The sequence below is a fragment of the Perognathus longimembris genome, chromosome 1 (genome assembly GCF_023159225.1).
Source record: "Perognathus longimembris pacificus isolate PPM17 chromosome 1, ASM2315922v1, whole genome shotgun sequence".
Classification (NCBI taxonomy): Eukaryota; Metazoa; Chordata; class Mammalia; order Rodentia; family Heteromyidae; genus Perognathus; species Perognathus longimembris.
In genome coordinates, this window is record NC_063161.1 from 82,631,098 (window position 1) to 82,649,661 (window position 18,564).

Here is an 18,564-nt window from a genome sequence, read left to right on the forward strand (position 1 = left end):
GGAGCAACAGTCAACTCAAAGTACATTAAGGACTTTTCTACTTCCACCGTACTCGGGTTCCAGGAGGTCCATTTCCTCATATGTGCTATATTATTAGTATTCTACACTAGACTGCAGCTTATTTTTTCAAATAATTATTTTACTCCATTGGTGGTGGTGGTAGTGGTGGTTTGGTTTGGTTTGGGTCCAGTGGTCATTGGTTTGGGTGTTTGTTTTTGATACAGGGTCTCTCAGTGGAGCCTAGACTTGTCCTCCTAAGTGCTAGGTGTCTGTTTGGTGAATAGAATCTCACTTCCAAGTTTAACTATCTGTACTGAATTTAGGACAATTGGAGAAAAAAGAAGTTAAGGTTTGTCCACAAAAGAACTCAAAATAGCCTTGTAAATTTTCTATGTTGTTATTTGTGGACAAAGGGAAGAGAAAGAGAAAGGGAAATTGTCTTTTTCAGAATTTTCTGAAAACTCTCTTTCATGGAGCTTGAATGCAATAAAGATTTTCAAATGTAGATTGTGTAAATTATGATTCTCCTGTCAGTCATAAATTGGCTCACTGGAGAAGTAGCATGCTGAGATCCCATAATTCGGAAAATACCTGATAGTATAAATCAGAATAAACTTGAAAGCTGGTGATTTCATGAGCTTAGATTTTTTTTCAATAGCCTAAGGAAAGAGGCCACATTCTCCTAAGATAAAACACAGGTCACCATGGAATAAAGGCATATGCTAAAGGATTAAAGTTACATTGCTTTGCCTATACACTTCCTATTATTGCTGATGAATTGTTTAAAAATAAAATGTATAGGAAATAACCACTGGTTTTATTCATTTAATCTTTAGAAAACAATTTGAAGAAATGGCTTCTTATTATAACTTACATTCAGCAAAGGAATTTGCTAAATGTATAGCTGATGCCACATCAGAAGAAAGACAGAAAATGCTGAGGAACTTTTATATTTCTCAGTATCCAGAAGTCAAAGAACTTTTTGAGGAGTCTGCTTCTGTATCCCCTGGATCTACCCACAAGGAAGGAGAGAGAGTCAGAAATGAAATCAAAGAAAGAAAATCTGTCAAAGAAAGGCTGCCAGATTCTAAACGTCTAACATTTAATGATTCCACCAAAAATATTTCTCAAATTTGTAACCTAAAAATGCATAAAAGAGAAGCAATTAAATGTCATAAAGATGTTTCTCATGAAGAAGGGGTACTGATGAAGAAACTAAGTTCTAGTGATAAAGAAACTAAGAAATTACCTATGAGCCCCACTGGAGAGACTCAGAGTGGGAAAAACAGCCAAATACCTGAAGACCCTGTAGCCTCCTGCTCTCTGAACAGGAAGTCAGAAGCACATGAGAAAAAGTTGAAAAACACCATGGAAAACCAACAGCCACCCTCACAAACCAACCTCACAAGAATGGATGTTTCAAGAAATGGATCCCTGTTCAAGTTGGAAAATAAAAATGTAGACAATCCAGTGTTCGGAAGCCCTTCTGTGGAAGGCTTACTTGGTGACACCTCTATTCTTGATGACCTCTTTAAAAGTCACGGGAACAGTCCCACACGACTGCCAAAGAAAGTTCTTTCAAGGACCATGGAAAAAGCGAAACAGAGGCCAAAAGACTTCTGGGACATCTTGAATGAGCAGAATGATGACAGTCTTAACAAACTCACCGACTTGGCAGTGATAGAGACTCTATGTGAAAAAGCACCCCTTGCTGTGTCCTCCAAAAGGAAAGCAGAGCTGGAAACTTCCCTTTGGAAATCCAATGAGAAGTTTTTGTGGAAGACATTCAACTCAAGTGATACAGATGAAAACACAACCAATCCACAGAGAGAGTAATGCATACATATGCCAGGGAATTAGTTCACATGGGAACTGCTGCCATGAATGTTTACAGCACTGTGTGTGGTATGTGAGTTTGTAGATACAGTTACACAATGGTGGTATTCACTTGAATGGTTGTTAACATCTATAATGTTATCATGGATTTGTCTTCCTCTATATCAGATTTGATATTTAAAGAAATCACTATCATAGGTCTGGAGGCATAATTTAAGTGGGAGAACACTTGTCTAGGAAGGAATGTCCCTCAGCACTGCATAAAATAAAAGTAAAATGAGATTGTATTATAACATAAACCTCTTCTGAATTAAAAAAAAATACTAGCTCTGTTATTACGACCTGTAGCATTGTCCCTATTTTGCACTGATGTGACTTTAGATTAATCACCTGCTTGGAGATGGATCCATTTCTTAAGGTGAAGATGCAGGATTTAAACCACATTATTATGCATATACTTGCACATTAAGAGCTCTCATTCACTCTTCCCAAGTTCCATTAGTCATAAGTTACTTCATGCTCTCACATCACCTGTACACTGATAATTTTATTTTTTTGGAAAGCTACTTTTCAAAACCCTTGATATCATATTGTGTGATTATTAAATTATTTTAGAGAATGCTCATAATTAGTGCTGAATATGTGCTATTATGTTAAAGTTAGAATTTGCTAACAGTTCAAAATCAAAGATAACTTGTGTGAGTATGTGAAATATAATTCTAAAGTAACAAGATTAGTACTGTTAGCCATAATACCAACACCTAAGGGGGGTGGGTCAGTCTTGGGCCTTGAACTCAGGGCCTGTGCTCAAGGCTAGTGCTCTGCCACTTTGAGGTATGACTCCACTTCTGGTTTCTCAGTGCTTAACTGGAGATAAGAGTTTTATGAGGACTTTTCCACCTGGGCTAGCTTTGAACCAGGATCCTCAGATCTCAGCCTTCTGACTAGCTAGGATTGCAGGCATGAGTCACCAGTGCCTGGCACCTTAACTTTTTATACAACTATTATGATTTAATCATTATAAATAAAGTTTTGTATAATATTTATTCAGGAGAAATAAATGAATAGAAATTTGATTTTAACTAAAACTATTTTGTTGAATTTATGTGATTTATGTCAGAAATGAAATGTGCTGATTGTTGAGCTACTCTTGTGATTTGTGGTAGGAGTTGAATCTGTACAGGTAAGAGGGATGTACAAGTAAAAACATGGAGATCATATCTATAATGAATAATGTCTAGGGGCTGGGAGCATGGTTCTGGTGACAGAGTACTAGCCTAACAAGTGAGAAGCCCTGAATTCAATCTCCAGTAAAATACACACACACACACACGCACACACACACGCGCACACACACACACACACACACACACACTTGAGCCTGGCACACTAAATGCAAAGACCTCAGGCTCCCATGTTCAGATGTGCTGTTGTGATTTTCCCTTAGTTAAAAGTCCGGGGCTGTGACAGGAGCTTATTATGTTCATCCAGAAAGTGGTGGTGAATTAGAAATAATTGTTAAGAAAAGGAACTTGGAAAAACCTAGGATGTGGCACTATTGCTCAAAAGTGGGGAGGCGGGGAACACAAAGAACAATCCTTTATCAAGGGACTGAGTGTTCAAGGATGTTTTTCTTTAGAGCAATGTATAAAAGATGTATAAAAAATAGTACAGCACTACCCAGTACACATATATTCATGCACCCATATAATTAGAACAAACATTTATGAAATAATTATCTCTACGGCATGCGACATGCTTGATATCTTTCTCTTCAAGGTGTGTGTGTGGGGCTGGGAATATAGCCTAGTGTCAAGAGCGCTTGCCTCGTATACAGGAAGCCCTGGGTTCAATTCCTCAGCACCACATAGATAGAAAAGGACAGAAGTGGCACCGTGGCTCAAGTGGCAGAGTGCTAGCCTTGAGCCAGGGACAGTGCTCAGGATCTGAGTCCAAGCCCCAGGACTGGCCAAAAACAAAAAACAAAAACAAAAACAAGGTGTGTGTGTGTATGCATGTTTGTGCTAATCCTTTCACAACCCATATATTGATTTCCTGCCTGAGTAAGGATTAAGAACTAGTTTGCAGATCACAGCTTCAGGTTATATAGAATTAGTAATCTTCACATTACTTCCATCTGAACTCTGTCCAGATTTATCAGATGCTACATTTTGCCAATAGGGGGCTTTCTATAAAACGCATATGCTGTACACACTGTGTAGGAGTAGAGTAGGCATGAAGATGCTGTCAGCTTACTGTGGTTAGCTGTTGGTGGAGCTGTTGGTGGTTAGCTGTTGGTGGAGCTCCGAGAAGTAAGTAGCTGTCACCTCATCTCAACTTACATACTAGACAAGTATAGTTCAGACATTTTAATAAAATACATTTTTTTCACAAAATAAACTACCTTTTTTTTACATGAGTATGATCTTAGAATTGCGAAGTTCCAGTCATGCAAATATTAGCTCTGTTTATTCAAATATAAGGAAATGCTATTCAAATATAAAGAAATAGCTATTCAAATATAAAGAAATAGCTATTTTGTCAATAGCATTCAAAAATGCAGACCAAAGGTTTGCTGGTGTCTGCACCCTCTTTGCATTTGCATTTATAGAGAGGGATTTTTCTCACCAAGCTTCCAATTTTTCAAATCTTTCTTCTTTGCCCTTCTTTGTTCTAATGATAAATTTGGCTCAGAGCATGCCATAGCCTGAATACTGTACTGCCTTGAAATTGCCAACACCAGATAAATTAGACCAATATTTTAAAGCTCAACTGTCTATACATTACCAGATCAATGACAAACTGCAGCCATTTTTTTTAACAAGGATGGCCTTTAGTCCAGTGTCCAATAATCCTCATTTTCATCTGAAGCCTCAATACATCTTTCTGTGTCCACATTTCTGTCTTTCTTCTGGCCTTCTGTGCTCCCTCCCCCCGTATTAAATTCCTCTTACAGATTCCAGGCTTTCTCTAACCTACTTCAAACCTACTCCTTCCATAAGTGAATTCTGAAGGCATTTCCACATTGTCAAGTATAGTCGTATAGTCATTATAATGAGCACACATGCACACGCACACGCACACACACACACACACACACATATCTTGGTACCAGGTGTCCATATTTCTTTTCCATACCCTCACAAATATCTAAGGTATTCAATTTATTAAGAGAAAAGGGTTGTTTGAGTTCACGTCAGCCTCCATTGCTTTTAGAACTATGATGCCATAGCACATCATAGCCATTGAAACAAAATCATCCCTTGGCCAGGAAGTTAAAAGAAAAAGAAAGGCTGGGCTCCCAATATTCCTCTCAAGGACATACCCCCAATGGCATAAAGACCTCCCACTAGGCTCTTTTCTCCTAAAGGCTCCACCACCTCCCAGTAGTACCACCTTTAGGAACAAGTCTTTACCACATCGACCTTTGGGGCACATTTTAGGATCCAAACTCGTAGCAGACACTGTGAAGGTTCTAGGTTCTACTGTAAGAATCTTCCTATTGGTCCCCGTCCCATTCCCCCCGCCCCTGGCTGGTGCTTGTCAGGATGTTCTGCCAACTAACTAGGTGGTCTCAGGAAAATCTTAGCTTCTTTCAGCCTCCCATTTTCCCTTTAAATCAGGGATGGATTGAATTGGCAGTGTTCAGACTTTTTTTTTAAGTAAATGACCTCTATCTTAATCACAAACTCAATTATTAAAACAATTAAAATAGAAGTTTGTTGGTTCAAGCAGTACCACAGTGGCTCTGTGGAGTACTACTTTCAAAACCACAGGGATGAGATCATTGCTAAAACCTTCCAGCTTCAAATTTCCATGATTCTATTTGCCGTGATCTGTCCGTCTTTCTTTTAAAAATAATGATACAGTTCCTGGCTGTTAGCACTTACCACACAGCTATTAATCCTGGAAACTGAGGCAAGACCCTGAAAGTCATTAGCATTTGGATTCCTCAGGTTCCCATAAAGCCCTGAAACCACATCTTCCAGGAAATTAGCACCCTCTGCAATTATTGCAGCTGCCCCTTTCAAAGTGTTGGAGGCAAAGGATCCTTGGTTTTCAGAGGTGAGTTCATGAGAGATGTTTCATCAGCACAGAAAATGAGAAGCACAGCAATGTAGGGTTCTTTGTGTTCAGCTTTTAAATTCTTAAAGTTACCTCTCCTCTGTTTATGATGTTAGAGTGTCTCTCTTTTATGCAATAATGGGAATAGATCATAGGATTTAGGCCTTTTCATTGTCTGTGTGTGTCAACTTCAATTTTATTTGGACTTACTGATCTATAGAATGCAAAAGAATAGGTATTGAGAGAGAAAGGGGAACTGTTAGGTAGATAGGGATAGAAAGAGGCAGACATCATAACGTGGTTCATCATGGTGCTTGATGTTGCCTTGGTCTCCTGCTCAAATGCTTCTCCCCATATTTCCCTGGGCAGCTGCATAACCTATGGAAAGAGCTAGGGCAGTGCATGCACAAGACATCAAGCAATCAGCACAAAGCTCAGGGGAGAAAGTATGGGAGAAGCCCATTACTGTCCTCCTGAGAGGACCCTCTCCAGATAGAGTCATGGAGAATCACTACTTTCTTTCATGGCTCTCCTTTCACTTTCAAATAAGCTTAGTTTACCTTAAATACTTTTCTGCCTTTTAATTCTTTAAAGGTCAGAGAAATGAATCTGTTCCCCTAAACCACATCAGCATCACTGCCTGCCTTACAGGTCTCTCTTTTTTTAAATAAACATGAGGAAATATAACTCCATAGGTTATGTTACAAATCTGGTTAACAGTAGATTGACATTGAACCTTTAAGATCCACTGAGATGAAGGTGTTTCAAAGAGCACAGGATAAATGTCATTTTCCCCAGTTCCTCTCTGCTTCCTTCATTCCTTACTGAGATAACCTTGCTCCATCTCCCACCTGCTTTCTCAAAGCAGCTTCCACTTAGTGCTTCTGTGAGCCCTCCAGATGGCTCACAAGTCACTTGCCCCCAGTTCTCCAGCATCACACACATTAGGAACCAAACTCTGAATTTTGATCTAGTATAGTATGGTATTCTCTCAAGATACCTAACTATATTGGCTGTTGCAAGTGTTCTGAGTATGTTTAACATAAGCAAGGCTAAGTGTGATAACTAGTTAGATATAAGTGCTATTTCAGTTTATGGTCCTTATATGTTACAAGGAGTTTACTAGGTACCTAACCCCATTTTAAGTCAAGAAGCTTCTCTATGTAAATATGAGGCCTTTCCGCCACTGACAGATAATACCCACTGACATTCTGTGTGTGTGCACACACGCGCCCTTGCGCATGCACATTTTTTCTGATTGGAGACAGGAATCTCTTGGCTTTGTCTTTCCAGGCTAGCTTTAAGCTGTGATCTTCAAATCTCAGCCTCCTGAGTACCTAAGATTATAGGTGTGGGGCCCCTACACCCAGCTCTAACTGACATTCTTTGGTTTTCAGTGCTAAAAATCAAGAATGGCTTTTTCTTTGGACATATTTTTAGTTAACTAAATGGGCCTCCTCAGTTTTATTGAAACAAATAGTAGGAACTTACTGCAGACAGTTTCAGTTTATCTGGTATGGGGTGGGGGGGAATGTATGCCTCTGAATTTTATCTCTAAGTAAATTAAAATATCATCTTGTAAGGCTGCATCTTTTACCTGGCTTCAAAGTCTACCCCTCAGACCTCAGTCTCCTGAGTAGCTAGGATTGCAGGTGTGAGCCAACAGCATGGAGCTTCTGGCTTTATTATTTTAATTTAAGACATTCTCCTGGGCTGAAAGAAAGCTCAAAAGAAGATTTATAATGGCTAACCCATATTTTGTTTTATCCTCTAAGCCTTTTTTTTTTTTTTTTTTTGGCCGGTCCTGGGCTTTGGACTGAAGGCCTGAGCACTGTCCCTGGCTTCTTTTTGCTCAAGGCAGCACTCTGCCACTTGAGCCACAGCACCACTTCTGGCCGTTTTCTATATATGTGGTGTTGGGGAATAGAACCCAGAGCTGCATGTATACAAGGCAAGCTTGCCACTAGGCCATATTCCCAGCCCCTCTAAGACTTTTTTAAAGCACTGAGAAGGAAAAAATTTTTTTTCAAAACAAAAGAGACTGAGCACTCGTGGCCTATACCTATAATATAGCTCCTTTGGGAAGCTGAGATCCAAGAATCAAGATTTGAGGACAGCCTAGGCAGAAAGGTTCCCTACACCCCTTCTGAACACATAGCTGGGCACAGTGGTGTGTACCTCTCATCTCAAGTAAGACAGAGGCCGAGATTGGGATTATTGCAGTACCAGGCCAGCCTAAACAGAAAAAAAAAAAAAATCCCTGTGATGCAGCTAGACACTTTGGCCAGTACCTGTGATCCCAGCAACAATGGGAAGCCTAAACTAGGGGGTCGGGGGAAGTGAGACGCTATTCTAAAAATAGCCAGTAAAAACAGATGCATGGATGTACCTACATGAGAATGTCAGGGTGGGAGGGATTTTGAAAGACAAACACACATAGGGCATTGCAGGGGACAGGGCACCAGGCAGTCATCAGCAGAGGTAGCCATCAACTGACCCTCCACTCTCCAGGGTGAGGCAAAGGAAACCACCCCCCAACACCCCACCCCCACCAGCGCTGGCAAAGAAGCCTCCTGCCCCAATGCAGGTGTACCAATGCTGTGGGCTTGCCAATCTCAGGAAGTATAGTGTTTCAAGCCTCTGTGAGCAAGTAAAGATAGGGAAAAGACCCACCAAGGAACCCGGCCACAAGTGATGGACAGTCTCCCAATCACAGAAACAAGGGAAGCTTCCAGAATTCTAAAGGAGAAGAAACATGCTCTGGACTGTAAGGATTACAAAGGGCCTCTTCCAACTTGTGGGAATGGAGAGACAGGCCTCAAAGTCTAGGGAAGCTGATCACCTCTTTCTCCAGTCTCCCTGGCCCTTACAACCTGCAATGGGCAGGAAGGTGAGCCTTTTAGTACACAGGTTCATGTTTTTGGTTGGCTAAACATAACAAAGCTCCTGATGATTAAGTAACTATTAGGGATTGAGGACAGGAGGAAAGGACACAAATGAGGAGACAGAGGCCACCCGCAGCTCTGTGGGGGCTATGTGACCATGTGTCTGAGGTGTGTAGTGACTGGCAGAGCAGGTTCCCCACCAGTAGTCCAGGACTCCTCAGTAGGAGAATGGGACAAGGAAGACTGTTTGGCTTTTTCCTGTCGCCTGCTACTCTGTGGAAGTTTGGCCACGGGCCTCCTGCTGTGCCCCCAGCTGCCCTAGCTCTTCTCGAATCCACCCTGCGCTGAGTCTCCCCGGCAGGCCAATACTAGACAGAGATGACGGGTAGAAATAAACTAAGACTCGTTTAAACTTTCTGTGAGTTTCCAAAAGGCCATCATGAGGGCGCTTTGGCCCAACCGTCCTTGGAAGCCCCCCACAGTGGAGCCACCAGAGTTGGGGGACTCACCACCAAGCAGGGGAGATAATTTGCACTTCCAAAGAAAATTTCTTTTCTCTTTGAGGGACAGAGAAAGAAGACTAATGAAGTAAATGCAATTGAAGCTAACTCTGGGAGCTCGCCCCAGTGAGGGCGTGCTCTCTGGCACCCGCAAACCTCAGGAATGTCCCCAAGTCCTTCCTTCCCCAAGCGATGGATGGGTGGCCAAGCCTGCGCCCTTCCCTGTGGGATGAGCCCGAACCCCGCGTGACTGCAGCCCGGCCTTGGGCTGGGCAGGCGGACAGGAACCAGGGACACCCGAATACTGTTGAAAGGGGGAGTTGAGAGTTTAAGATTGGCGGGCGGAGAAATCTTAATTCGGGGGATGGACTCAGAGAGCGGGCCTTGGCTTTCCATGTGTGCTGGGAAGGGTTTTGACTTCCAGAGGGGATCGGGAGCAAGTGGGGATCCCGGGTTGGTGAGAGGCGCCAGTCCCTTCTGCGTGTGGCCACCTGGCTCCCTCCTGCTAAAGGCGCACAGCCTGCGGTCACCTGGGCGCGCGGGCGGGGGGGGGGGGGGAAGGAGGCGCTGGGGGGACCGGGGGGGGGGGGCGCGGTCACCGGGACGCGCCCGGACACCGCTCCGGCCCCCTGGGTGAGTTTGGGAGGAGGGGCGAGGCGCTGCGCTTGGAGCGTCGGGGAGAACTTCCACCCAGAGGGTCCCCTCCCCCGTGCCCGCGCCCGCGCCCGCGCCCTACCCGGCCCGGGATGCCGGGTGTGAACGCCCGCGGTTTCTGCGGTCTGGACCGCGGCCCGCTGGAGAACCAGCCTCGACTTGATCCCGAGCGCCTCTCACTGAGGTCATGGGAAGCTGGAGGGCCGCGGCGCCGGCCAGGTCAGCGGAATGGGAACCTCGATGAAGACGGAGGTGCCCAGGGAAAATGCAGGCAGGGTGGGGGTAAGGCCCAGCTGGTCCCCGCGCAGTGCGGGCCAGTGCCTCGGGCGGGGCGGGGGGGGGGGGGAAGGGAGGGGGCAGCAAGGCATGCCGGGCAGCAGCGAAGCTGACCCGCTGGGGAGGAAATCGGACTTAGCACCTCGGCAGACTCCACCTAAACCAGAGCCAGCTGCTCCGGGGAAGCAGGCCCCCCACGAACGAACACACACACACACACACACACACACACACACACACACACACGCCAGAATCCCGCCCTGCACGCCCCGCGCCTTCCGGAACTGCTTGTTGGGGCCTCAAATCCCAAACCACAAAGCACACCCCACACCTCTGCAGCTGCCAGGCCTCCCTTCCACCTTCCTCCCCACCCCCACCCCCATCCAAGCCTGAGCCTTCCGCCAAGCCTCCGTTCCCAACCTGTTATCAAGTCCCAGAGAGCATGCCTCCAAAATATTTCCTGTATCCCACTGCCAAGGGCCCTAGTTTCCGCCCCTCCACCTCCCATCTGGATGCCTGCAGACTTCTCCCTCGGTTTCCAGCCTTCAGCCTCCTCCCTCTCCAATCCATTTTCCACACTGCTTCCCCCCAGGCTTGTTAAAACACACCAAGACCTTGGCTTTGTAAAACCTCAGGAAGGCTAAGAGGGACGGGCTGGAGAATAAGAGACTAAGAGCTGTAGAGACAAGGGCTCACGTTTATTGAGCACTTACTGTGTCGTTTTGTTTTGTTTAATGTTTCAAGTGTTGTTGTTTTCAAGTAATCTGCCTGATGGGCAGGTATTATTATTACTGTCTTGTTTTATAGGGGAAGACATTGGGGCTCAGAGAACAGGGCCATCCAGAATCAGTCTCATTTCAGGTCTTTTTCTCCACAGACAGAGACCATGCTGGCAGGGAGAGCAAGACCCCCACTACCCCTGTCTTGTGGGCCAGGTGTTTGTCAACAGAAATACTAAGTGGATTGGACAAGTGGATGTCAGGCTTGGTTAGATCTGGAATGCCTCGCAGATCCTCTCCCCTTTCACCTGCCTTTGGTGGATTAGTAATCTGAATTCTGAGGAAGAACTCTGTAAAACAGTCCATATTGGGGCCACCAGGAATCTTTATTGTTTTGAATTGGTTTTATCTTGGAGACACCCCCAAACCAACTTGTAACACAGTCCTCCTGACCTTACTTGCACCTCGCAAACACAAGCTCTCCAATGCCTGTTGTCCAACTCCCAGGTTTCTGCCCCTGCCCACTTCCTTTTGCATGTGAGTCAGTCTCTGTCTGGACTCCCACTAATTCCCTTTTGTCCTGGAAGGTGGGATTTCCATGTCTAATTAGTAACTGGGAAATTTAGTATCAATGATGGTACCTTTCTGGGGCCCAGAAACAGCACCCTAAGAGTCCTTGGCTCCTATTTCCTACTTAGGAATTACAGGGGATCCTACACCTCAGACCACCTCCTTCCCTTTCATGGCCTAGATAATAAGATGGCCAGAGACCCCTGGACTACAGTAGACAGGATGTGCTGGTTAGCATTTCCTGGAGTGGAGTTTTCTATTCGCTGTTGCTGTGCATTTACCTTTTCTGCATACCACTGGTGAATTCTGGAAACACACAGCCTATTAGTGAGTGTCTAACTCATTTTCCCATATAGGTGCAGTTAACAGGTCCCAGAGGAACCACTTTTTCCCTCTGGCTTCCCCATTCCTTCCCCATTATTCACTCTGAAGTAACCACTGTTGTGGCACTGTCAGCTGTGGCCAGCTTCATGGGAAGCTCTCAACTTTGCTTCTAGTGTTTTCTCTAGTAATACCTAAAAGGTCTGCTTCAAAATCAGCATGGTTTCACGATGGAGCAATGGGATTCTCAGTTGTGATTGCACAATTACAATCCCAGTCACCCCATCAATAACAGGGCTGGAACAGGAAGAAGAACCCATTTGCCTCAAATAAAGATTTGTACATTTCCCCAGTATCTAAGCACAGAAGGAAAAAATTGATTTCATGAAAGCTTTAAAAAAAATGGTGTTGCAGGTGCTAGGATCTGAGAGTTCAGTGACCAGGTACTTTAACAACCCTGAGGCCTATCAGAGAGAAATCAAAGCACCAAACCAGGCAGGAGTTGCTGATTCTTCCTCAAGATGGATTTACATGGTAATAGAGTATCTTATTATCATCCTTTGTCTATTGGAAACAGTGAATCTCAGCTGCATTTAGTAATTTTACATCTTTTTGTTGTTGTTGTTAATCATGGGGTTTGAATTCAAGGCCTAGGCACTGTCCCTGAGCTCTTTTGCTTAAGGCTAGTAGGCTAGTGCTCTACCACTTTGAGCCCCAGTGCCACTTCTAGTTTTCTGGTGATTAATTAGATAAGAGTCTCACAAACTTTCCTGCTCAGTCTGGCTTCAAACCGTGATCCTCAGATCTCAGTCTCCTGAGGATTACAGGCCTGAGCCACTAGCACCTGGCTCTTTACATCTATGTTCTTGAACACACATTTCTTCCCAGAAGTGACCTACAATGACTACCTATAACATTGCTACCAATTATTACTCTGCAGTGATTTCTCTCCATGTCTTGGCCATCATCTAGTACTTTAGAGAACACAGGGAAGCACAGCAGCTTGCACAGGGCACTCCACAGATTTCCTGCAACTTGTCAGAAGTCCCCTTCTCAGTCTTGCCTCCTGTCACCTTTTGGGAGAGGTGCTGGTGACCAGTGAGGAAGATAAGGTATAGAAAGAATGGATGAAAGGAAGTCAAGATTTTAAAAAAGAAAAGAAAAGATAGCTTTGTAAAATGTGATGAATCCAACCCAGTATATTTAGGAAGGAACTCATTTGCTTCCCCTCAGGGAGTGAGGTAGCCCATGACATTACACTGCAACTCTCTGCCTCCTTCTTGAGTGGTCTGCTCCTTTACTGGAAGGCTGTGCTCCCAGCTCTCCTTGTACCTGTCAGTCTTCTTGGTCTCCTTAGCTGTTATTTCTCAGCCTGTTCCTTAGGATTCCTGTGAGGCTGTCCCCATCTAGGGCTTGTCCTACACAACACAATCTTTCAGAATACTATGGGTCACTTTCAGGCTTTTAACAAATCTGATTGCAAAACTTTTTCACCACCTTCATCTCTTCTCTGAGACACACACACACACACACACACACATACACACACACACACACAAACACACCCTGCAACTTTGTTATTCTAAGGACTTCTTATACTCATTATATAGGAGGTATTGCTTTTCATCTTCAGTTTTAAATTGTACTTCTATTTAATTAGTATGTGAGGAGGGTAACTGCTTGAACTCAGGGCCTCATGCTTTCAATTGTTACTGGCCCTCCCCCTCTTCCACTTGAGCTACACCCACCTCCACTTCCAGTGATTTGCTGGTTAAATTGGAGATAATAATCTCTCAGGTTTGTCCTCCTGGGGCAGGCTGCAAACAGATTCTCAGGTCCTCCCAAGTAGCTAGAATTACAGGCATGAGCCACCAGCACCAGCTGGATTTCAACTCATTCATGACATTATCATCAATCACAGACCTGGTTGCTCAACCGTGAGCTCCATATTTTTCATTTGTATGCTTCCTTTTCTCTGACCCATCAGTATATTTTTTCTCAGGAACCAAGTCTTCTAGATTTTTACCTCTTGAATACTTCTTTAATGCTACTTCTTCCTTTCTGGTGTCCTAATGCCTAAACTTCTGCACTATTTTCAAATCTTTCACTTCTGTTTCCCAAAGGAATCAGTTGTATCTGGTAGAATGTAGAATTGCCTTGTGATAAATGACACAATCCACTTCAACAAGACGGAAAGAAACCTACTGGTGTAGATTTAGTTTTGGTGTAGCTTAGTAGAGTCGCTCAATGGACAGTACTCAAATGTAGAGTCTCCAGTTAGTCAGTTCTGCTCTCTTCCAAAAACTGGCATCATTTCTTTGTGGTAAGCATTCAGAGTCCTCTTACCAAATATTTTGAAATATATAATACATTATGAGCTATAATCACCCTACTGTGTAATCCATCACCAGAATTTAGACCTCCAAACTTTGTGCTCATTGGCCAATCTCTTTCTGTCTTTTCCTTGTTAATCACTATTCTCCTAATGTCTGTGAGTGGAACTTCTTTAAATTCTACTTATGAGTGATGGGATCATGTGGCATTTGCATGTTTGTGCCTGGCTTATTTTTCTTAAATAATTTTCCTTGGGTTCATCTACTTTATCACACCCATGATAACCATTTAAGGTGATAGACATGTGCTAATTATTCTGACTTGATCATTACATAATGTACAAATGTGCCAAAATGTCACATTGTTCCTCATAAGTTTACACAATTATATGGCAATGTTTTTTAAGCTGACTTTACTCTCAATTTGCATGCATGCCAACATGGCTGCACAGGCGCCAGCTCAATGCTTCAATGCTGTGTGTTGCTATCTTCTTAGTGTTATTCCTGGATTTTCTATTCTTTCTACTCTTCCTGTTGATCAGATCAGACCTTGGACTTATTTTCCCTACCTAATCTAGAATGTAGGCTTAAAGTGGGGATTGCCACAGTTGGTGGACAGATAGATACAGGTTCCCATAATCGTCCTCTGTTCTGGATCACTGACTTTCTAAACACATAGGAATGAGTGGTCAGTTCTGTAGTGTAGGCTAATAAATCCCACTTATTAGAGTTGATTGAGGTACATGAAGATTTTCTGTAACTTAACACTCACAGAAAGTGTGTTACTATAACACTTGCCAGACTGGTCATCTGTTTCCTGCCTTCCTTTTTGCCTTCCTTCCTTCCTTTGCCTTCTCCTGACTTTCTTCTTTTTTTTTTTTAACAAACTGATGCTTATTCCATCTTTATGCCATATTCTTGAGTCCTTCACCAGTGTTGCATGAGTAAAAAAAAAAATAGCCAAACAAATGAAAAACAAATCAGAATCTTCAATATTATCTTAATATAATTTAATATAATCTTTAATATTATCAACTAGGAAAACAAAACCTAGATGCCATCAGCAATAGCACAGCAAATATATGGCTGAAAAACAATGCTTAAAAAAAAAACCCTCTTGTTGTTTTGTGCCAGGACTGGGGCTTGAACTTATATTCTCACTTTGGCTTTTTTCCTCAAGGCTGGCATGCTACCTCTTGAGCCACAGCTTAACTTCTGTCTTTGGCTGGTTAATTGGGCTTTTCTTTCCAGGATGGCTTTCAACAGCAATCCTCAGATCTCAGCCGCCTGAGTAGCTAGGATTACATATGTTAGCTATCAGTGCCAGTTCTTTTTTTAAATAGCACAGATGAGTCAAATGTACTTGTAATGGTAATTCTAACTAAGCCATTACAGAGTGGCTCAGGAACACACTTGTGGATTTTAGGGATGATGTGTGCTTTCATTCTTTTATAGAGGAAAAACTGGTTGAAAAAATGAACATAGAAGTCTAAGACAAAGGTGAATGAGACTTCTTTTATACTTTAACAGCATCAAGATGGAATCAAATTTAAATGAAGACAATCTACTTTACTGAGGCATTGGCTCTGCTCTCTAATGTGAATGGTGGTCACCTATGAGAATACTCAGGAGGTCTCTTTTTAAGCAACAAGTCTACATTTATTCTTAGTAAATCTATGTTTGCTCTTTGTAGTTGTGTATGAGACATAACTGATCACTGTTTTTGGAGGAAGTCTCTCACTTTCCTTCTATTCCCTCCTCTATCTGTAAGCACATCTCTGTTTTCAGTCAGCTATCCATATTGTTACCTTATCAACTTCTAACATGAATGACAGCTTCACATACATCATGACTGTAGTCTCAGAGACTCTCCTATAAGGCCCAGCAGTATCTCTAGTCTGAAGCAATGGTGGCCACTTCCTCTCTTATGTTTGTAATTAGCCATTGTCCTTTCCATTCATTTTTCTCATCTTCACACACAGACTCAATACTATCCTTACATCATAAGCCAACCACAGCCAGGCACTGAATTGCTAGACAACTGGATGTGGCTGAAAGAGTCTCCAAGAGAATCAAACTTCGAGATCATTCAAAGGATTGCTTGCTAACATTTGCTTTTATCATTAAACCAAACAAAGCACCCATCTGTTCTGTAGAGGATGTTTAATATAGTTTTTTGGGTTAGATAAGCTTCTGTCAGAGTTTGATTAGATTCTCTCTTTTCCTCTTCTATAGACCAGGGGTTAGGAATGTGGCTGGTTTCTGGTTTCTGTAGTCACCATCTTAGATTGAGCCTTTGAGATATTAGATTTATGCTCCATGAAAAAATGTGAAGTTTAGGAAATATACCCTTTCCAAAAGATAAACTATATTTTCTCCTGTTAAAGGTCCTGAGAAAGTGTAAGCTTTCTTCACTGTCTCCAACTAACAGCTATGGGTCTGTTCTCCACCCACATCACACTACAGTATTTCTGTGCATTGCAATGTGAGTGTCACTAGTGGCTGGCAAGGGTTTGTGAAGATTCCTTGTAGAGTTAAGGACCCTCCATGCAAGGTTTTGTCCCAGGTCTTTGACTTTGATTGCAGAACAAGAATTTTAGGACAAGCCACAATGAAAAGAAAATTTGGCGGAGCTCTGCTGAGCACAAAAGCACTCAGAAAACAGGTATACATGGTAGGCAGAGTTTGGGTGCTCCAAAGGGTACACTTAAAGCTATTTTGACATAGGAATACTTATAGTTCTTTTTTTTAAATGTATATAGAGGATAAAATGTTCCCCTTTAATCTAACACCTGGTATATCTAATCACTCTTGTGGTTACACTGTTTTATCAACTGGACCCAGAGACCTTTTAAGGATGATCTCTGTTCAGTTAATGGGTCATTGCTGTCTGAACATGCCTTCAAATGGAATGTGGCAGAATGGGTTCTGCTGCACACAGATGTCCACCTTTAGCATAAGTATTGTGTAGAAGAGTCACTTTGCCAGAGTAAATGTCCTTTTGTTGTTGTTTTTCTAAGATTCCCTTGCTCAGTCCCAGAGCATGTTCATCAGCCTGGATGAACCACAAAGTCAAAGGGAGGGGGAGGGCTGTGCTTTTGTTCTTCTTATTAAACATTACAGCTTATTGAGGGCATCAAAGGCTTAAAGCAAATATATATGTATATACATATAGAATATGTAAAGAAAATATATACTATTTAGATATATATTAGTTAAAGAAAATATAAATATAGAGATATGTGGAGATTCAATATACTTTTAATCAACTTTGTCCCTAATTTCCTATCTTCTGTTTCCTATGTATCATAGTCTCTGATTTTTCCTGTCTCCCTAGTGTTCTTCATAACATAGACAGAAACCCTGCTGTAGGCTGAGAAATTTACTACTCCAACTTTAAAAAGTTGCCCACAAATTCTTACTACCAGTATCCCTTAGTAAGGAGAGCACTGATTCTCCTCTGTCATCTATCCACCATGTACTGTAGCCATAATGTACTGAGACACCACAGGCCCTAAGCAATGAGGACAAGTGAACTTGAACTTCAAGGACAGGAGCCTCTGAAACTTTCAGCCCAAAGCAGTATATTTTACTTTGCTTAAATTGATTAGATGGAAATCTAGCACACTATCTTGTTCAATGCCTCTGGAATCAAAGGCACTGTAATCTTGTGGGATTTTCAGAACCAAAGGAAAGGTAACTACACCCTGATCTAGCTCATTTCAAGTACATTATCTGAACATCTGCACACCTTCTACATCTCTGAGATTTGCCCTATATCAGTGGGATGTCCTGTGTCCACTGTGTGTGTGTACTTTCTGGATTGCACAATGCTTGGAACCCTTGCAGACCAAAGGAGGAGCTATGCCCCTCACGAGTAGCTAATTGCTTTGGATAGCAGACAAGCTGCTGGCAAGAGTACCTTTCCTTGCAAACGAATCAAACCAGAGCCCACACTCCCAACTCACTTATCCATCTACCTATATGACTCCTCAGGGCCCATCACCAGGTGCTAGATAACAAGGGACCACACAGTCCAGCCCAAAGCTCACCAAGTTATTCAACCTGTGCAGTTCAAAACCTGCTGATCAGCCTCGAGGATTCCTTTCCAGGAAAGGCTTTCACTCATGCTTTCCCTCACTCCCTTGTGCCTCCTAACCAGACTTGTGCTTCTTCCCCATGTGGCCCTGCATGGCCCACAGGCCTTCTCTCTAGGCACTTATGTACATAGCAGTCTTCTTTGTGCTGCTGTGGATTGACTAGGGCTTTACATGTGATCAGCAAATGCTGTACCACTCAGACACATTTTCAGCTCTTAGTTTTGGAGTTTTGGGGGGGAGGGTATTTTGTTGTTGTTTGTTTGTTTGTTTGTTTTTACTGCCAGTTCTGGTACTTAAATTCGGGG

The 18,564-nt window shown here is 42.9% G+C and overlaps 1 protein-coding gene across 2 annotated transcripts in view; it reads left to right on the plus strand.

Annotated features, from left to right (window-relative positions):
• Ercc6l2 (ERCC excision repair 6 like 2) overlaps positions 1–2,146 on the plus strand; it is an 84,484-nt gene extending 82,338 nt beyond the window's left edge. For both annotated transcript variants that reach the window (XM_048331087.1, XM_048331096.1), the window contains exon 19: positions 837–2,146. In XM_048331087.1, coding sequence (XP_048187044.1) covers positions 837–1,836 — 1,000 coding nt within the window. In that variant the 3' untranslated portion in view covers positions 1,837–2,146. The remainder of the gene's footprint in view (positions 1–836) is intronic.
• Positions 2,147–18,564: the final 16,418 nt, after the last annotated feature.